Genomic DNA, 22,220 nt, shown 5'->3' on the forward strand with positions numbered 1-22,220 from the left:
GTGGCGCTGCAATCGATCATACCAAAACTCTCCATTTCCAATGCATTATCATGTTATTTCTGAGCCCGAAAACGATCGCTTATTTTCGACCGATTTCGGCGACGTTTGCATCTTCCTGTTTTAAATCTATTGAGCTATCAGTTTCTTAAGATAATTTTGCGGAAAATATGCGGGATGCCAGTTATTGGGCACGTTTTCTGTTGTTGAAATCCTTTGCAAAAATGTACGCAATGGTTTTCCCGTGATTGACCTCATGCGATGTCAACAGACCAGAAAATGACGTCATGGCGTCAGAAGGTACAATCGATTGTGGCGCCGCCACTGGCATTTATCTTAACGCCGGTTCCTCATTGTTTAGTGTGGACACCTTCAGTGGTATGACAAGTTTGTCGTGAGACTCGGCCTAACGAGACAATCGCGTCGTGTCGCTGTGGTAAGGGCTTTGTAGATCTTGAAGCAGCCGCTTTTTTGCAGTTGACTAAAAATTCTGCTACTTGGCAGTTGTTATGATGGCAGTCTTTTGGAACACGTCATGTTCAGCTGTTGTTCTATCATCATGATGGTACATAACAAATGATTTGGCTGGAGACTTGCGTGTTATCCCTCTCAACTTACTCTAAGCTCTCAACAATGGGAGTTTCCTGGAATACATATTTCCGGTTGTGTTTGAGCAGATGACGCTCTTGTTTATATAATATTATACAGTAAAACCTCTATTAAGGACACCCTCGTGACTGACAAGTGCTGTCCTTAATAGAGAGGTGTCCTGATTAGAGAGGTCAAGTTGAATGGGAACAACTTATTTTGGACCAAAACTAGTGTCCTTAATGGAGAGGTTGTCCTTACTAGAGAGGTGTCTGCTAAGGGAGGTTCCACTGTATACTTGATATTCAAAACCAAGGCCAGTGGCGGGACTTGTGGCGAGAGGATGGGACTAAGGTATTCATTGCAGTGGGCGTGCCATATGTCAGAGAGGCATTGACAGGGCAACCAGATGGAACAGGGAGTGCTTAGCCTAGTATGTTGGTATGATTGATGGGGGAGGCTAGTCAAACAAGGGTGATGAAATGAGCTGACATTCACATGCCCTTGAACACGACGATATATTTCCAGCTGTCATTCAATTTTGTCTACTGTGCAGACAGAAGCCCCAGCTCTTGTAGGCCTAGGTATCGCCAGTGCCTGGAGCGGTTTATCAGGATAGCTGTTTGGAGGATGGCCAGAGTATCCCAGCGCTATTTTTAGGGATGACCAGACGTTTACCTGGGCGAAGTCATTTTAAGTTGACCTTGTCTTCAATAACTTAAGTCTTAATGTGAAAATTTTAATGGGATTAACTGAGAGATAATGCCCTTTAAGGATACTTGATGTAACTGTTAGCAAGAACGCGTGGAACATCTGTTAGGGGACACCTCTCTATTAAGGACACTAGTTTTGGTACCAAATTGGTTGTTTCCATTCAATTTGATCCCTCTTATCAGGACACCACTTGTCAGTCCGGAGGGTGTCCTTAATAGAGAGGTTCTACTGTAGTCTATCTGTTCTTGCCGTTGTCGAGCATGCAATCCAGCTGAAAATTATTTTTTGGTGAATGCACAACCAGAGACGTAGAATCCTGGTTACGTCCTGGTCAATGGGTGATATGAATAAAGACTAGCAAATGCTTTTATCTAAATCTCCATGTACATTTACACTAGGCCTTCCTGTACAAAACCGGAGTAAAAGCATTTGCTAGTTTTTATTCATATCACCCAATGTTTTGGCCAGCATTGACTTCAATGCTTCATGTCATGACACAATTTCCTCTTGGATGTTGGAAAGAAATTGTGGTCAATAAAAAGACAACTGGTCTGTCCTAGGCAAGAGAAATCCACGCCACCTGCTGGGATGTCCATCCCCTATTGTATTCAAGGTAAGAAGTACCAAAAGCCACACTAAAATGTGACCCGCTCTACCAAAACTAGGCGCTTGTCGCATCTGAACTTGACAGGTTGATACGGACTTGTTGTTCATTTCCCTATTGTAGACCTTTTGTGAAATGTGATCAAATCAGTTTGTAATAGATTTCACAAAAGGTCTACAATAGGGAAATGAACAACAAGTCTGTATCAACCTGTCGAGTTCAGATTCGACAAGCGCCTAGTTTTGGTAGAGCGAGTCACAAATGGTCGAAATGTCTCCACAAAACTAACAAAGTCATGATGTAATTAATGAAACAGGAATTTTGTTTAATCAGTCTCCAACCGGGGCAAATAAATATGCTCACCACAGGATGCGAATATCAAATAAAGTCACACCTGTTTTATTCCAGGCATAAAATATGATAGCTGTTTTAACATTTCTCTGCAGCAATGGCAAATGAACGGAAAAAACAACTCAAGGTGAGAATTATACGATGCTATTTGAGTTGACTTTTGTCTAAAATATAAAATTTTTCTTGAAAAACTATTAAATTTAAACAAACACAAATGAAGATTTTTTCAATTTTTTCACAGTAGTGTTTTTCTAAAATATACCGGTAACCCCCATAAAAACGTCGTACATTTTGTTTGATGCAGTCTCGAAAGACAACTTGTGAAAAATGCACGGCCGATTTATTTGAAAATAACCTTCTCTCTTGGCCGACAGGTTTGCCACGCTCGCAAATGAATTTATAAGGAAGAGTTCATTTCAATCTAAACATTGAAAACATAATTTTCATTTATGTTGCATATTCTTTCCTTGACGATATGGAATGAAAGAACTCCACACACTGCTCTTCGACAAACCTAAGGTCGGATCATTTCCAAAATTCAAAAGAAGATGAAATCTCTTGATGAATAGATATCTCGGCCATCTGCGACGTTAAATGGAGATGTTGGCGTTATATAAAATCATGAACAGTTAAAAAGTGCAGAATCCATCATTATTGATGGATGGAGCCTTCGTACATGGTGCACAGTCACACAAGTTATACATCCAAGAAACACAATGGAATTTAGATCAGACAATACCCAGAGATTTCACATTAATAGCATAACAGTCACAAGCTGTAGTTCCATACTCCCCCTAGCGGCAACTAGGAAAACTAACACAACTTCCCCAGCTACGAGTCAACGACACCCATGAGCTGGCCACATGTTACACCAATGACAAGTCTGAGGTCCTAATTCAGAGGCTCAAATTGGCCCAAGGAAACCTCCAAGCAAGTAGAAGTTGGACTCTGTACTGCCACCCCTATCCCATCTATATAGTGTATGGCAACTATACACGATGGAATATACCACTTGGGCAGCAAGGGTGGACAGCTGGCAAAACCCTCTTGGTTCATCATCAAACCATACATAATAAAACATGGAGAATCAGCCCTTTGCCGACTGCGTCCAAATATCTCGAGATAAATCACTCTGCCTGGTACAAGAACTGAAATGACAAGCTTGTCTTGTATTGTTGTAAGATAATTGGCTTCTAATCCCGCATTCCACAAAGGGTTAATGCTCATCAGCTTCGTATAAAAAGAAAAGATGGTTCCGTCTTGTTCCTTCTTTTCAACAAGGAGACATCTTATCTCCTTACCAAAAAAGTTGATAAAAAATACGCCGAGGGTTGACACCACCTTATACTTGCATGCTAAAACTATATAATTCAACTGTTGACAGAAACTCAAAATAACCGGTTACGAAGTTTTTTTCGAACAATGCAGCAGGAGAGAGCTGCGGTTGGTCGAGAACTGAACACACAGAATCGGGTACGATGGCTGAAACTTTTTTTCTGTTAAAATGATTCATTTCATCACAATGAGATGAACATCCACACTCGGGCAATGATGTCATTTGAGTAACCATGCCACAGTAAAGTGACAAACGTAAAGCTCAGGTCGCTGTGATGAAATAAACGATTCTAAGACTTCATCAAGTTTGCAGGACAAGCGCGCCCTTGCAGCGAGAACAAGATAATGATTTAAAACACAACAGCAATGTCGCTGTCTTGCAACGAGAGAGAGTGCACCCGTGCCAGATCAGACAACAGAGTTACAAATTTTATACTTGTTTCAACAAAACTTCCATAATGTTTTTCGAGTTTTTTCTATTTTTTTATGGGTTTTTGTCTACTAGTAGGCTCTGTTTCATTAATTTTCTATTTGACGTTTTCAATACTTGTGCTGTTTTTTGGGATTTTTTTCCTCAACAAGTGATTTGCTTCTCCACACGCTCGGTGCGGTTACTTCTGTAGGTACGTTAGTTACATAAGCTTTGTAAGTTTCAGTATCCGGTTGCTATTCTCTGAAGAATATATATGTTGTATGATTTTTATATACATTTTGCAATTTTTTTGGTATTTTTTACAGTTTTTTCGCTTATTTTGTTATGCAACACACACTGATGCTAGAACCCACATGATGAACTTAATACATAATAATGATGAAGTAATTAATTGGCCAATACAGCGTTAACTTATAATTCATATGAAGCAATTAGCTCAGGCAGGTTAGCCCAACGTAATTACAACCCCAAAACCAAACTAACGACGAACTGCAGAATCCCTGGTCAGTCACACGACAGCAAATCAAATCCCCAAGCCGGAGAATGCCTGCTTCTATAAAAGCACATAAAGATTGAATCTCTATAGATGTGATATCGGTGTTTATATCAGGTTTTAATAAAGTCTATGGTGGTATTTCATGTGATTCTTAAACGATCTGACCTCGGCAAATTACACAATAAAACCCCGTTTGCCAGCATCAATCATCGGGTCAAATTCATATCTACAACTTCTAAATTTCACGGTCATGGCGAGGGATTCTGCAATGATTCTATTACATTTGAAAAAATAATACACAATGGGTTCTTCACACGTTATGGTTACATTCACTCCACCTTTTTGGTTGTCCAGTTCCAATAAGGGGAGGTTTTCTGGAGGTTACTCCTTGGGTCCAGAGACTGTATCCAGTACTCTGGCGATGCCAAACTCATCTTAATCCTTGTCGCTCTTGGCCTGGTGAGCCTTCAACACAGCTACCGCTTCCTCAACCTGGAAATAGAATGAAACTTTTGTTACCAGCCGAGTGCAGGGTGAATCTGTGCTGTCCTTTCAGGTTGGTATGATAGTACAAGGAAAAGAGATGTCATCTGAAGGCCAAGCGGCATAGAAGATCGTTTATCATACTTATAGGCAAAGTGCTTGTCAATCTGACGCCAGAAGGTAAAAGCTGAAGGCCAAGCGGCATAGAAGATCGTTTATCATACTTATAGGCAAAGTGCTTGTCAATCTGACGCCAGAAGGTAAAAGCTGAAGGCCAAGCGGCATAGAAGATCGTTTATCATACTTATAGGCAAAGTGCTTGTCAATCTGACGCCAGAAGGTAAAAGCTGACAAGTTACACTTTTGGAAAAAATAAGTTTGGTGTTCTTTTCCCATTATTGGGACTAGCTAGCTGATTTAGGTTGGTGTTTCATCATCTTTTGAGAATACTCTGGTTCAAGCAGAAATGTGTGGATGTCCCAGAAACAATGGGCAAAAGCCAGTAGATGTACGGTATCTATATTGTGAAAACTGAATTTTTAAATATCTCGCAGCTTAATCAATGGTTCCACTAAAAACAATGTCGATAACATCCAGGATAGGTAAAAACCAGAGGCTGTCGATGTCCTCATGATTCAAATGGCACACACATTGAAGTTTTCCAAGTGTCCACATGATTTTCAATTTCTTGAGTACTGTTTATCATTTCAGCATGCGTGTAAACAAGAATATGAATTCTTGATGTAAGATAAAGTGACATTTCAACATACCTTGGCAGAGAGAGATTCTGGGTACTCCAACATGTGAAGCAACTCGGAATTGTCAATCTCCAACAACATTCCTGTGATCTTTCCTGCGAGGTCCTCGTGCTTGCTCTGGATCAGAGGGAAGAGACGCTCACCCAGCATCTGCTTCTGCTCTTGTGGCAGAGCGGAGGCGAGTTTGGAGGCCGTCAAAGGCTCCTGGCCACCAATGTGCACAGCTGGCTGTGAAATCTGGAAAATAAACAGTTCAGTGGAACAAGGACCCTTTACGTTATGTAGCTATGTGTCTCAATTGGACTGGTCTCTGGAAAATGATCTGGATACAATGCTAACAAAACGAGATTAGACGACCGAACAAAAAAGTCAGGAGAAGCCATACAATCTCAATTTAACTGTAATCTGATATTTAGGGGATTAAAAAGTGGTGCTTTTAACTCCTTGATTCTGTAGACCAGGTGTAATCAGGCACCCTTTCAATCCACATCTCAAATTACCAATCATTCAATTAGTGTGTTTGATAGGGATTACACCGGTAGCCATTTCACATGATCTAGACGACAGCTGAAGCATGTTTGGGCAGACGTTCATAATATCGAGCCTTGCTTGGAGGACCTTTTTCACTAAAACGGCCTCAAACGCTGATTTCCAATCCCCAAGACTCACCTGAGATGGCAGTGGCTGTGGCTGCATGCCTCCTGGTTGGACCTGGGCATTGCGGGCAGCGTTCGTGTACTTGTACGGCTGCCTGACTCCACCAGATGGCATGGTTGGTGCGACAGGGCGCGCCTGTGGTGGCATCTGTACACGCTGTGCGCCGGGTGGCGCTCCGGTCGGCTGTTGTCCGGTGATTGGGCGAGCATTGACGGCAGTACGAATCTGCTGTTGACCAGTTGGCCTTGGTTGACGAACTTGTCCAGGCATGGCTTGGAAGCCTAAAGAAAATGAACATTTCAGTGGAAGTTTTGGATGGGATTCATACCTTCTACTAGCAGTTTACAACAAGGAAATACATGAAACGTTTGTTGTCAACAACTCCTTCTTAACGCCTCAGATGTTCACAGTACCAAACTCATAAACGACTCAAGTGACGAAATAAGGGGCAAACTCATTAGAACAAAAAAGTGGCAGTGAATTCTACAGTCAGGCCAGACTTAATTCTAATTACAATCTATACTTTGTCAGATCAAAAATAGATGACCACTCCACGTTTTTATTAGAAATTCAGTAGTGCTAAGGTTCAAGTGTCACTCACCAGTGTTAGGCTGCGGCTGTCTGACCTGGGACTGTGATGCCCATCGGGGTTGAGCCGCCCTCATCTGAGGCATCTGTGGAGTGAAGTAGCCACGCTGCGCCTGTGGCATAGTGGGCATGAAGTAACCTGAAGCACCTGGCTGGAAGATCTGGCCTATCTGGGGACCATTCTGTACTCGGATGCTGGCCAGTCTCTGTAGGTACTGAGAGGCCAGTTGGGCACGTCGCTGGTCTTTGCGTTGGGCCAGAGCAACATACAAAGGCTTCGAGACAATGATACGTCCGTTCATTTCTGTCACAGCTTTGGTGGCCTCTTCAGGGGAACTGAAGCAGACGAAACCAAATCCCTTCGAGTTGGTCGACTTGTCTTCTCTCATTACCTGCAATGGTAAACAATGGTCAAAATTGAAACACATTGTACAAGGAACAGCGGATAACTTTCTTATTTATATTGTAATGACCAGACTTTTTATGTGTAAACTTTGTCTAAATGAAACATGAGCTTTCGTATCACATTCGTCAACATTTATTTACTTGCAGTTGCATGCTGCTGACCCTGAAAAAGGCAGTGCCCCTCTGAGAGGACCCAGTTATGATTGGGCGCAACTATCAAAGATGAAGCTTAGGCAACTAACTTTTGGTGTAATAATCAGCAGTCACTTGAACTTCAATACTCACCTTTGCACTTGTGATGTTGCCGAATGGTGCAAACTCCTTCCGCAGACGCTCATCGTCAATGACGTCATCAAGATTCTTCACATACAAATTTACACCTTCGTAACTCTTGATGCGCTCCATCTTGAGCTTCTCGAATCTCTCCTTCAGTTCCATCTGCCTCTGGGCCTTCTTCTGCGCTGGCTGGACATACAGGATCTTGCCACTTACTTCCTTACCGTGCATAGCCTGGACCGACACTTCAGCTGCCTCGGGCTCTTCATATGCGACGAAGCCAAATAGTTTGGATTTGCTCTCATGGTCGCACATGACCTGGTCAATAGATGAAGGAAGTTAAGTTCTGTGATTGCATATCACCAGGGGGTGCAAGGAGAAACATTCTTGAATCTGAACAAAGTTTATTTGGAAAAGTTTAAAGCCACAGTTGATATTTTGAGAAGTGAAGCCACTATAAATATAAAGCCAAAAACCCAAGGCTATACAGGGTTCTCAAGAGTGAAACACTTGAGAAAGAACTCAATGCCCTGTCTGTATTATTTTTTTTTTACAGGAAAGAAGCCACTGTTGGCATGGTAAAAAACAGAATATGAATTGCAACGGTGCTGCAAATAAAAGACCTCAGAGACCACTGATGCAAATATGTAACAGAGGATTAAATATACATACCCTAGCACTGGCCACTTTGCCATGCTCGGCAAAGAGCTCTTCCAGTTTGACGTCATCAATTTCCTCAGCTAAATGTTTGACGTACACATTGGTGAACTTCTTCTGCCTGTCACCAACTTGCTCCAAGCGTTCGCGACGGGCGATGAATTTGCCTACATATCTGAAATGTAGACGGAGTTCTGAACACATGCTCTAATTCAACAGAAACTACAAATATTGAAAAACCTGTACATCGCCAGACTCCATGTTAGAGAGGATTGGGTAATACTGTACGTACACCCAAGGCGGATACAGTACCAGAAGTGTGCAACAGTGGAGTTCATACATTGCGTGAAGAGGTTAGAGTTCTGTGGAAAATGTAATGGCTTCATTTTAACAACGTTATACATGTATGTATGAAGAGCTTTCTAAGAAAATTATCCCTTTGAAACAGTTCAGTCTAGCCACTAATAATTGTGCCCCGATATCAGGCTTAGGCATGGCAATGAGTCCGCCAAGATCAGTCCATTCAACCAGCCATTGGTATTGTACTGTAGTCGATAGTGAATACTGTGCCGTTTTTGTATTTGAATACTCCAGATGAAAAGACATTGATTTCGTGAAAACATGTTCATAACAAGCCTACATGAGGAACGAGGACGCAGCAACAGACTTCCAGATTCCTTCATCTTGGGCGTACATACCGTACACCCATACCATCCAACCCATGTCCCTGGCGAGTACTGCCAAAACACTCTCTGAAGATGCCAACAAGCACGAATGGTGGCTACATTTGGTCAAAAAATCAATAATGACAGCTCATGAAACATGTTCTATCAGCCACATTATCATTTCAGAATGGACATGTGACTTACACTTTCTTCCCATTGAGCAACATAGCATTGACCTTTTCTATGGCATTTCTGGCAGCTTCTTCGGTCTCAAAGTGAACAAAACCGAATCCTTTAGGCTGGTTGTTCTCATCACACGCGATCTGAAAGACAAAACGTTAACTTGCAAACGTATTCTAGTATTGCACTCAACTCTAGTGCCTGCAAAATGGCTGAAATTTATTTTCACATACAGTCTGTTGTAAAGATGGTTTGTTTAACCGACCCTAGGTGGCACCGGCGTATCTGGCAATCGGCTTATTGCCTCCCTCTTGCAGGGAATTGCTGATGTCGTTAAATTTGATGAGATATCTGCTGAAAATGGGATACATTTCATGTTTTGTATGCATACCTTACAGGACAGGATGTTTCCAAAGGCTGAAAATGTGTCGTACAAGGCTTTGTTGTCAATACTCTTATCCAAGTTCTTGATGAAGATATTTCCCACTCCTGACTTCCTGAGCGAGGGATCTCTCTGTGACCACATGATACGACACGGTTTACCCTTGATGGGGTCAAAGTTCATCGTATCTAGAGCTCGCTCAGCTGAAGAAAAGATCAGAGGTATTTTTCATACAACTGGCATTAAAAAATCCTACCTAGAGTCATGGAGGTATTATTAAGAAGGAGAGAGAACGGCCTAAGACCTCAGAATTAATCCCCTACTAATCCCCGGCTTGCATTGTTTGCCCCATTGTTCTCCAATACACATTCCTCGCGGCAGCGCTCTTTGAGAACGATCATCCCTTCCGACAGCGAACCGAACTGCAGCGCCCTCTATAACATTCGACCCGTAGTCGAAAGTTTTATTCTCGTGTTTCGCGCTTTGTTGTTGTTGATTTAGTTATGGCCGCGAGTTCTTCGAATTCGCGACAGAATTCTCGAAAAAAAGAGACCAATATCGCAAAAATCGGTTGATAGATTCCAGACGCACAGTAGATTTAAGGTTTGAACTATACTTACTTTCAAATTAAGAATTTAAGTGTTTCTAAAACTTTCTAGAAAGAACGATTTTGACCAATAAATAGATGAAGGTTTGAATGATTGTATACATATTGTCAAATGCATGCGAACTGATGCGAACATTTAGAATTTTGTTTCTGAAGATCACCGTTTTCTGGAAAAGCAGTATGGCCACACTCCTCTCTCTAGCTACTTTCTATGGCCGATTAGTCACGGAAGTTGCCGATCGCGACTCGGAAACTAGCTCGGCAGTTTCCGACATAACGCGCTCGGCCGGCCGGGGTATTGGAAGGCATTAACGCGAGGGGTTTCGAATACACATATCTATCGTTGTCCAAACATCGGAAGGATGATTGTATCCTTTGAAGCGGGCTCCGTTCTCTCTCCTTCTTAATAATACCTCCATGCTAGAGTGAAGAACTTCGTTCACTACAGCAACAGGGCCTACGAAGATTGAATTATTTCTTGCTGTTGTGAACTTGTCACGGAATGCCAATGGCATATTTTCTGACCAAAATCTCACTCTTAGTTACGGTCTACCTAATGCGCGTCCGGAACAATTTGTGCGTCCGGAGCGCGTCCGGAAGAGAAAGTGCGCGTCCGGAACAATTTCCTATGTAAATATGAACTTAATGTTGCATTAGATGGCTTAAATAGCATTTTAATTCCATGTAGAGAAAATAAAATTGGAAAAAATCTCCTTGGTGACTTTGTATTTTACAATTTTCAGCGGGGTGATTTGGGTGTTACACAGCCATCAAATCCCAGTTTACTGACGTTTCTCCTCAACCAATTGTTGTTGCAGTTGCAGAATTTCGATAGTAGCCGTGTTGTAATGGATTAGACTGGTATCTGGTGTCTCAGCACATGGAATGCCGTCAGAGTGTCTTATCATTGTTAATTTCACAAAAAATCGGAATCAAATATGTTATTGAAAATCACTATACAGTCAAAGTGTCAATTAGTGAGATGTGTTCACATTAATATGTAAAGAGCAATCTCTAGTGAACTCACACAACTGTTTGACATGGGGGACCCGGGGAGCCCCCCAACCCCCGTCCTTCTGACATATTTAGCCAGTACATTGGGGGATGAGTCCCCCAAACCCCAAGTCCCCAAAAATATATTATGTGAGAAAAATAAGTGAAAATTGTACTACTTCTTTGATGTGAGTGTATCCTTAAATCCACTGTCATCACTAGATCCTTTGATAATAAGCCATAGCTAAATTTAAGTGTAGCCAATTAGAAATTAATCTAAAAAATAAGTCCCCCCCTCCCGGGCCCACTCTGTCGAATGGTAGAAAAACTGGCATTTTTATTTTAATGAATAAGATATATACCCAGGAAAATAATCATTAAGCTCATCTTTAGTTGAAGCTCTTAAAACCGCACTGAATTTTGTTGACCCCCTTCCCCCTCGATCCCCTCCCCTCCCCCCTAAAAGCGCAAATTGGCTTCACAATAATTGCTATTGCCCCTTATCCCACGGCACGCAAAGACAAACTCATACCGACTTAGACGACCACAACAGGAGAAGGCGCGTAAGGAAGTTGGGATATGATTATGGCATTAGTAATTAACCACCTCGCTGAAAATTGTAAAATACAAAGTCACCAGATTTTTTTCAATTTTATTTTCTCTACATGGAATTAAAATGCTATTTAAGCCATCTAATGCAACAATAGGTTCATATTTACATAGGAAATTGTTCCGGACGCGCACTTTCTCTTCCGGACGCGCTCCGGACGCGCAAACAGAGTTCCGGACGCACATTAGGTGGACCCCTTAGTTATACAGTGCCAAAACAATTAGGCCCTATGATAACAAAACAGTCACAGGACAGTCAAAATGCCACAACTCATCATGGAAAATATGAAAAGGTTGGGTGAACTTGACCCAAATACTCACCATCTGCTGGCTGCTGGAAGTTGACGTAGGCATAGCCAAGGGAACGCCTCGTGACAATATCTCGACACACACGGATGGACAACACTGGTCCTGCTGTTGAAAACTTCTCAAACAACATGGCTTCGGTCACATCATGGCTCAAATCCCCCACGTAAAGGGAAGCCATCGGATAACTGGGTCCAGCTGGATTCATTTTTACCGTCGACTCGTTCCAACAATGATGAGAGATTCAATGCGTGCAAAAATGGCGATTCCGTTGATGCAATGAATGATACCAAGACGACGTTCTTTCCTCTCAATCTCTGGAGTTCCTGGTCTCACAGACAACACTTTTTATGATTTCAATGTTTTTAACTTTTTTTGTGTTTTTAGTTTTTTATACAATAGCTTACTGCGGTGTTGTGTGATCGTAAAAACACACACACAACACGTGAATTTGTACCTACGAAGTAAAATTGGACGAAGAGGACACACAGACTTTGCGGTAACTATATATAGGTTGAATCACTGCCATCCGCCGTACGTCATAAAAATAGTTCCTGAATTAGTGCAGTTATCTTTACGAATCATGACACTTAGTTTCAGACCTGCACGTAGTTGTTTGAAGTCAGTAACTAGTTTATATCAAAAGGACTAGAAGAAAAATAAAATTGTAAATATATTCAAGGATGGATTAATCACTGCGGACTGATCGACTGATCGCCGCGGTATCAGCTCACAGTTTTTCCGAATGACCACGCCAATCTCCCGAGCACGGGGCCAAAAGTCCAATTTTCATGCACCCGCTGAAATTGTCACATAGTCCCTCTGCCACAGTTTGATCGTCCACACATTGATCCAGTATGTATAGTGCGCTGCTTGTAACATGGATTGAAAAGCCTTCTTGTTATGTTTCGATAAAAAAAACATTTTAAGGATGTCGTGATAGCTTTTTTCATAACACTGTAAAGTGTACTTGTGTCAAACATATGCGTAATAAAGATATAGATTTTAACAATGAATGGCGCAGTCACGGGCGCCCAGTGTTTGCCGTGATCCGTGATCAGGTGCAGCACAACTGATCACGGCGCCATTTCGCCTCAGGTCTCGTAAGGGAGTTTTTCCCAAATGTACGCGATGATGACGTACCCAATTGATAGGACGTAACATCTATTTTAAATGCGTTTCCAAAGTGATTGCATGAGGACAACCCATTTGTGTCGTATATCACTGGACACGCCCGATTCCCCTGATTCTGCGGGATGTTAAATCGGGCATTTTATTTCTATAATTGGACCGACAGTAAATATACGTCAACGACCAGCGTACCCCTTTAACCATCTAGGCACCAGTGGTTTTCAATATCCTCCGCCTCTCGATATGACGAAGGGATATAACAAGCCTGGGGATGAAGCTCAGGATACCCTTTGACTAATTCTGATCGGAAAAGTCACGGTCCGACATTAATACTTTTTTGCCCCAATGTATCCTCGAAAATACCAGCTGTCGATTCGACCCATCCTCGGTAGTACTCGAACGCCCGGTATGTGCTGCAGTTTGAAAAGTTTGGGTGCGGGGTATGATTATGATAATAATGAACATTTAGACATTTGTACATGGATGATTAGATAACAAGATAAGGAAGAAGAAAAAAGAGAAAACTGCGGCAGATTCACCGGGAGTCGAACCCGTGACCAGCCGATCCACAGTCAAACACTCTTAGCGCTGAACCGTCAAGGCTTTCATGCTGAACTGGAGATTATATTCGCCTCTTATATGCGGTATGCAAACCAGCGCGCCGCAATTGTAACACGGTCGCGCAGGTGGCAAAGTGATTGGCCGAAATCGTTCCAAGTAATCGTATAATTCCATAGCTGTACATATTTTTCTCAACATATCGTATTTATATACCAGTGATATAAATGATTATCTTTGCAGTTGATATAACGTTTGAATGGGCTTTTTTTAAAAGTTTTTAAAAATCGAGGTCAGCAGGGTCAGAGTCAATCAATTAACCAGACTAGTCTTAATCTGGTTACTCTAAGAAAAGACAGATAATGCTTTTTTGATTCGCCATTTTGGCTGGCGTAAGCAGACGGTGATGGTCATATGATAAAATTCTTGAGTCTCTAGATTGAGCGGGAAATTTGAAATTGCTCCTTCACAAATTTGTTATTGGATAACAAAACACATAAATCCGATATCAAAATCGGAACCCTTTGATTGAATATATGCCTAATTGGACTATCGAAAAATGGGTTTCTCGCAACTCATTCTAAAGCATTTGGCCACTGGGGTTGGGCCATATTATCCCGTTCGATGTTTTTTTTACCACGTTTCAAGTATTTATAGTTTGACATCATAAAAGAAGACTGAGAAAAGTTGATGGAATCTGTCATTAAGCCTGTCGGAATTGTAATTGGGAGGGCCAAAGGGGTACAACAGCATGTCCGATTATGGGATCAGTGGCCATCATTGAAACGTTATGTGTAAGGCTGGCAGCACACCTGACTCCAACTCTGGCGTCCAGAGAAGTTCGACTGAATGCCGCTCGCCGCTGAATCGGTAGTACACCTGGCTGCTTCAGGCGTTCACTGGCGTTTACCGGAGTCCAAAATCAAACCCATTTGATATCTGGCGTCGAGTGGAGTTCGCCGGCAGCCAGCGGCGCCCAACGGCGTCAAGTCGTAGCACACCTGGGAGTTTTCTGGCGTTCAGACACTGGCGGCCAAAAAACTCCACTGGACGCCGAAGTCGTGTCAGGTGTGCTGCGAGCTTAACGGAGAAAACTTGGCGGTATGGAGGGTTACCCTCACCATTTCCCATCATCTCCCAGGGCGCAGTTAACTCCAGCCACAATAAGGACCCTTTGAAGACTGCAAGCAACTTTTCAAAGGCAGTGTAGACGACTTTGGGCTTTTTGACTACCCTAGGAGGGTTACCCTTCACCATTTCCCACCATCTCCCATGGTCACACTGAGAGACTTGCGGAAAAGAAAATAAGGGTATTCTAATCGGATCATTTAGATCAAATAATATTAGACCAAATTCCAGAGCCGCCCTAAAGTCTCCCGGCCCATCCTATGCTTGGTTCAACATGGCCGATATCGCGCCGATGAGCAAAACGACAATATATCGGCAGCCAGCATCGGCTCGATGTCGTGGCCAACAGTGGGCCGATATTGGCCCGACATGTTCTTGCTAGCTTGGATGTGATTTGAGGCGGCCGATGCGGCACGCCATCTGAGTCACTACACCAAGCCCCCAACCGGTTTACGAAATCATTGCGTTTGAGCACGTTTTGGTTGACAGAGGGCGAATCTCTGTTGCTCTCCCTCACGGTCAAAACCCGGACTCAGTGGACAAACTCGATTGGTTGACACGGTACGGCCCATTTAAAGGGAAACACCGCTATAAACCCCTGACTCGTTGACTATAGCAGAGTCAAGACTCTGACTGGAGGTAGCTGAGAGAGATTCAAATAACTTATGAAACATTTTGTTCTTTGGACTCTGTTTCCAGAGGTTTGTGATCCTTTAACACCAATTCTGTCAGAAAATTAAAAAGACGTGCGTACACCTGGTGTACTTGTGTTGTCACCTGAACATGTTAAAAACTATTGCAACACCAAAATACACCGGAACATTAAAAAAGCAAGAGACAGTCCGAAGGAGCTCTGCAGCTGTCGATTCAGATCTGCTGCACCGCTCGAATGAGAACACTGTTCACATGACCGTCAGTGATCTTGAAAATTTGGCCAACTTTGACAAGGTCAAGTTCGATGAGTTGTACCGGAAGTCAATCTCTTCCAACTATATCTCAATTTCTCCCGAGGCATGCGGTGACGACCTCTACCTTCTGTTGATGGTTGTGCGTGCTGTCAACAACTTTCACCGCCGCCAGACTTACAGGCAGACGATCTCTAAGGGGACGATACATCCGGGTAGTTTTTCTCACGGCGCAGATGGGTGACGCATGCGTAGAGCAGCAACTCCGGGAAGAATGTTCCGAAAACTCCGACATCATCCCAGCAGATTTTCAAGACGACTATCGTAATTTCACCTTGAAAACTTTGGAAAGTTTCAGATGGACGCTGAAGAATCGCCCACGTGTTAAATTCGTATTTAAAATCGACGACGACGTCAAAGCTTCCCCAAGGAATATTGTGGATTACGCAATCAGTCTTGAGGCACAGAATAAGACGGTCGTCTACGACGGACTCAGATCGTATAATCAGTTCTTTTCGCGTAAAAAGGAAAATGTACGATCCCCTACGAGGTCTACAGAAATAAAACAGTTCCTCTTTACAACTTGGGATTTGCGGTCCTGTTTCCGCCGCATCAGGAAGCGATCAACGCCATCTATCGGGCGTCATTCCATGGGTACCCCGTGGCAGAGGTTTCCCATTGAGGACGTCTTCACGGGGATCTGCGCGAAGTATGCTGGGATAAAACCGAAGCGGAACCACCAATTTCTTATCAATGTCCGTCAGTAACGACATAGAAAGTCAACCAATGCGCCATCTTGTCTGTTCTTGCTATTCACGGCCTGGGGGATAACAAACTTGATACTTACCACATGTCCATAAAAGTGAGGGACTAAGGCGAAAGAACTTGTGTCCTGATCCAACCCGACATGGTTTGAATCTCAGATATTAGGGTCACGTTGGGAATAACCATACCTTGATCTGAAATGATAAGTCACCATGGTTATGATTGCCTCACGTATATGTTTGCTTACAACAGATCACGAAAACCGCTGCATACAATAATGTAATGTAAAACAGATAACCATTTTCAAGATTGCGTAGGCACAACTGCTGCTGAAAGGGTGGATGTCGTCCTGGGTGCCGACAAATGGTACCCAGGTTCGAGATCGACTGGACAATAAGCACCCTGGGTGCCATTACACTAGACAAACAGCACCCAGCTTCTTTTTGCCTGGCTTACGGATCTTAGGGACGAGGACGTTTCTTGCAATCTCGTTTTATCTCGCGCCGTGGTAATTGCGGCATTAGCAGTGCGCGAAATAAAAAGAACAGATAAACAGAAAAAAAAGCGTTTAGGCCTATGGGTTCTTTATCTCTTTCCCCTTAGAGACGAATACCCCGTTTGAATGAGATGGAATTGATGAAAGAAAGGTTTTTAGAGCGCGGCATCGTGACACAGTACGTGACCTCCGTGAGCGTGGGGCCAACCTCGTTGCAGGTAAAGAAAAGTGTAGAAGAAGAAGCTGGGTGCTGTTTGTCTAGTGTAATGGCACCCAGGGTGCTTATTGTCCAGTCGATCTCGAACCTGGGTACCATTTGTCGGCACCCAGGACGACATCCACCCTTTCAGCATAACTGCTATGGTGGCTGGGTAAGGATGATTCGGTATTTCTTTCTGGACGGGACGACTTATTAAGTCGAGGGGACGTCTTATCAAGTCTCGGGGACGACTTAATAAGTGGAGGGAACGATTCATTTTTTCGGGGGGACGACTTGTTATCACCGTCGTTGCGTCTTCAATGGTATCCCCATCAATGGATCTACCATCGGAATGATCGAACCCATCATAGAATCTATGATTAGGTTCGGGTGTAAAGCGCGGTTTGTAATAATCATCATAGATTTTTCCTTGGTCCCATCAATGATTCTATTATAATGGAAAGTGGCTTATTATCATGTGAAACACACACTGAACTTCCAGCGCTATTGCCTCCGCAGCCTCCGCCCATACTGACTCGCTTTGTCTAGAAGCTGAGCAATGGCAATACATTAAGGGTTTAGATGAATCTAAAACAAGACCGACGAACTAATGTTATGAACAAGGCTGCTGATTTTAAATTTTTTTCCCCGTAGTATTGGGGCCTATGCTGGTAAACTTTTTGTGATCTTTGCCTTATTATTTCGCAGAACGTAAGGAAATTAAAAGCATTAAAAACTTGTGATACCTTATTCAATACAGACATGTCGAATCACATTAGCGAAGTGATGTCGACAAGTTTGTGATGTTGATATGCATTCGGTCATCATCGGATTGCCCTTGCGTTAGTTCCGAGAAACTGTGTAGTGGGCGCATGTGATATGCAGTGAATATCGCACACAAGATACAAGACCACTAATGAATATTCATAGCCGGTTGGAGGGTCGAGGCCTATCAATTAGACGAGTGCATGTTTTTAACTCTCAAGTACATATTTGGAGAGGTATTGAAAAAATATTTGTTGTGGCAAGTCTACAGATATAAAGAAATTATTTGATGAAAACATTAATTTCGAATTTTGCTAATTGGGTAATAGGGGGCGTGTTTTGAGTTTTTCTGCCAGTTGGCTGAAAAGAGTGGAAATATCAAAGTCTGTCTAATTTGTCGATTATCAAAAAATTTCCGTGGTCAATCACCATTTTTTTTTTACCATTTACTTGCCCGACTGTCCGGAATAACATAATCTAAATTTCAGATTAACAACACCACGCATTCTTTGATGCGTCGCGGTCAAACATTGACAATTTAACTGCTAAAAGGCTTAAAAAATCAATTGTGGTCTTGTCTCACAAGTCAGGATTTAGTTGAACCCAGAGGGCAGCACATTACCAGCAATGGCAGGCCTAGCACACTCCGTTTTGAATAGAGGGCGACTCAATCATTCCTGTTGTTTGAGATGGGAGAGGCCAATTCAGTCTCTGCACAATAATGCATGGCAGACAATAAAATGTAGGGTTTTTAATAATTTAGGGTCAAATAAATCAGCCAAAATTTACGACAACTTCACAAATGATTTTCACAAGTACTTACTTATTTATTCATTCTAATTGAAAAGTAATATTTTTCGCAATATTTGTGCGATTTTTTGGAAATCACCAGATTTTCAACCCCGCCTCTCTGGCCACAAAAAAATTGTTTTCCAATAAAGCTGAAATCTTCGGAATATGATGCCAAGCGTACTACCAACCAGGTTTGAAGTCGGGAATTCTTATCAAATGAGCAGTTTCAGGGCTAGCACAACTAGAAAAGCCCCCAAATCCCGATTTCTCAAGAATTTACACTACAGGCTATGAGCTAAGCATTACAAATCTGCCAAAATGTTCAACCTGTAGATGACCACATCGAATTTCCACCCAAATCGCTCCATGGTTTGTCTGCAAATACCATAGAATTGTGTCAGAAGTCGGGAGCCGGGATTATTCTAACACACTGCCCAAAAAGCCAACTTTATTGATATTTCCTATGCATTTTCCATTCGGCCTGCCAGGACCAATTTAGCATGTGTGCTCAGTGGCTTAATTGGCCCATCCTGTGTTACAGGTTTCTGATACTCCCAACTCGAGTATACTGAAAATCACTGATTATGTCAGGATGTAATTGGCCAGGCCCGCAATTGCTGGTAATGATGTGCGGCGCAAAAAATGTTTGATGTTTGGCAAATGAAATACCGGGTATTTGGATCGAGAGGAAATACTAACGGGTGGTATAGATATACATGTACTCTAGTATATATCCTAGGACTAGAGCGTATACTCTAGCCTGTCTATAGTATATACCCTAGGAATATATGAAATATTCTCTAGTATATACTCTAGAACTAGAGTATATACTCCAGTTTCACCGTTCTAAGCCCGGTCTAAATATTCAATTTATAAGGAGACTGAGCGCATAATAGAATTCTCCGGACATTTTTTCCTAGGACATTTCAAACTTGACACCGGCTTGACCTTCGTTTTGACTTCGATCGGTGAATGTTAAGAATATATTTTTAACCATGCTTTCACTATTGGCGTCGTCAGATATTGAGATTAACCCACTTGTACTGGAGCATAAAAAGATCTCGTAAGGAATCTCGAGTTATATGTGGGCTTATACTGACGCGAATTTCTTCAGTTTGCCGGTAAGGAGGTGGATGGCCTCCATGAAAGCTGGCTCCAGATGAACCGTCGCCATTTTCGAGTTGCGATTCCTAAAACAATAAAGCGGAATAATTGGTTGAAAATAGAAAGGTTTAGATTTTGATACGAGAATGAGAACAGGAGAACGAGGTGATTGTGTTTGCAGTTGACGTCGCATCAAGTCAAGTTGACTAGGTTTTTTTCTGGGCATGCCAGACACACACACTGTGTCATTGTTACTGCATTCTATTTCCCTGGAATACCAGTAATTAATTACGAACCTAGCCTTTAAGATAGAAGTTTCGAAAAACGACTCACGAAGATCCCTGTCATTTTATCTATTCTGCACGCCTAATACAATTTTGAAATTTGACAGAGTATTGAAATATCTGCTGATTACCTGTTTTGCTACCTCTGATGAAGCTCTCCAAACTCTGAGAATTGGATGAATAAGAAAAAAGGCCGTTGGGTGAAACTATAGTGACTCCATACCAATCAAAGACGCACCAGAACTCATCGAAAATCCTCAGTCAAAATGGTAACAGTTCCCCGGAGGACGTTGTCACTTGTGCCCTGCTTGAACTCCGAACAATATCTTGTCAGATTTTTGGTGTTTGATAGAGTTCTCGTGTTCGTAAGTTTGGCAAAATAAAAGGTGCGATGTCAAGATGATAACTCACACAACGTAGTGAGTGTAATAGTTACGTGTATGTATAAAGTGTAAAGAAAATTCATATATCCATCATGTCCATCGAATCTGAAAAAATTTGTGCAGACCCATGACAGTTCCGGTTTCGGTACAGTTTGTTGCATTCCATACGGGCCGCGCTTGCCGATCCTGCTTTCACGACGCACCGCAACCACAGTTACCATGATTCCCGTTGTTGACGCAATTATTTCATGACGTCATGAGCCATTGACCATTCACGCAAGTAGATTTATTCACACCGGCGCCACTGTCCTGAAGTGTATCTAAAAATTGTCTGCTAGAACATACAGGACAACAACGTCGGCGGAGACAGTTGTGACATTTCATTGCAGACGATGTAAACGTCCTCTTCTTCTCGATTTACGTACTTTACTTCAAAAAGTCAGTTTTAACACTACTGCACAAATATAGAGTGGTCATAATGTTCCATTTGGATAGAGATTTGACGGACTGATTTGGAAATTCATTCCAACCATGCAACTGTTTCAGAAATGAGAAAAAGGTCCAGGGTGTTATGACATGCATGATGTGTCTTGCCTCCTCATTTTCGTACTCGAGGGTTTTCAACTTTCATATCATTGAAGAAATAATTCATTCCAATCTACAAGTATATCAATCACATCATTTATTTAAAAATCGTCTGCTAGGACATACAGGACAACGTCGGTGGAGACAGTTGTGACATTTCAATTTTCATTGTATAGAGATTTGACGGACTGATTTGGAAATTCATTCCAACCATGCAACTGTTTCAGAAATGAGAAAAAGCTCCTGGGTGTCATGACATGCATTCAATTATTATTTCACCACAAAGAGCTGCTTCTTTCAGCAGATATGAGACAGCTACCGGGGCGGGGACTATTTCTTTGTGGGGCCTTATTGTTCAGCGTCTCCAAGGAATTCTATTTTTAGAGTCCAATGGGGGGGGGGGGGGGGGCTTCCCCCCCAATGTATTGACTAAAACCTGTCACTTTCAGAGAACGGGGGAGGGGGTTTGGGGGACTCATCCCCCAATGTACTGGCTATATATGTCAGAAGGACAGTTGTGTGAGTTCACTAGAGATTGCTCTTTACATATTATGATTATATAGCTGTCATCCTACAAAATCGCGTTACGTAAATCTAATTCCTTCATTTCAGCTAATGAGCATGATTTCAAGCACAACATGTGCATTTGAAATGATCTACAACGCTATTCAAATAATCTGATAAAGTTTAGAGTAACCATCCTTAAGGAAGACGAGAAATGGCCGGAGAGAGAAATCTTGCGGCCGTCACGGAGATCCGTAACAACGAAAATCGACGTGATGTAATCACATGCATGTGAGGAGTATAGACGTCTCACAGGTCAAGCGAAACTCGGATTGGTCACGCGGAGACTCTCATTAGGACGATAGCATCTCGGCCCTTTGTCAAATGTGTGAATGTTAAGGAGGAATTTTCTTGTGTAGGGATGTTATTCGTGTACTGGAACCTATCATTTTCCTTTCGAAATGCTCTGAAAAACTTTGATTATGTGGGAACTTCGGGAGGACCTCGCATGGAGTTGGGAACTCAACAGGGCCCATG

General features: G+C 42.4%; 1 protein-coding gene across 1 annotated transcript; it reads right to left on the minus strand.

Annotated features, from left to right (window-relative positions):
* Positions 1-2,204: 2,204 nt before the first annotated feature.
* LOC135503490 (polyadenylate-binding protein 4-like) lies at positions 2,205-12,572 on the minus strand. Its single transcript, XM_064797106.1, has 9 exons — positions 12,100-12,572; positions 9,579-9,772; positions 9,212-9,330; positions 8,358-8,517; positions 7,695-8,003; positions 7,018-7,396; positions 6,429-6,697; positions 5,772-5,996; positions 2,205-5,010 (listed from the first exon to the last, which is right to left on the minus strand). Exons 1-9 carry the CDS (start codon positions 12,290-12,292, stop codon positions 4,954-4,956), a joined length of 1,905 nt encoding a protein of 634 aa, XP_064653176.1. The 5' UTR covers positions 12,293-12,572; the 3' UTR covers positions 2,205-4,953.
* Between the last annotated feature and the right edge of the window lie 9,648 nt (positions 12,573-22,220).

The sequence above is a fragment of the Lineus longissimus genome, chromosome 19 (assembly GCF_910592395.1).
Source record: "Lineus longissimus chromosome 19, tnLinLong1.2, whole genome shotgun sequence".
NCBI classification, from domain to species: domain Eukaryota; kingdom Metazoa; phylum Nemertea; class Pilidiophora; order Heteronemertea; family Lineidae; genus Lineus; species Lineus longissimus.

Coding starts and splice junctions, on each gene's coding strand:
- LOC135503490 (XM_064797106.1), bottom strand. CDS start 12,292: ATGAATCCAGCTGGACCCAGTTATCCGATGGCTTCCCTTTACGTGGGG. Junction 9,773..12,099: donor CTTCCAGCAGCCAGCAGATG/GTGAGTATTTGG, acceptor TCTTTTCTTCAG/CTGAGCGAGCTCTAGATACG. Junction 8,004..8,357: donor GCAAAGTGGCCAGTGCTAGG/GTATGTATATTT, acceptor TCTATTGACCAG/GTCATGTGCGACCATGAGAG.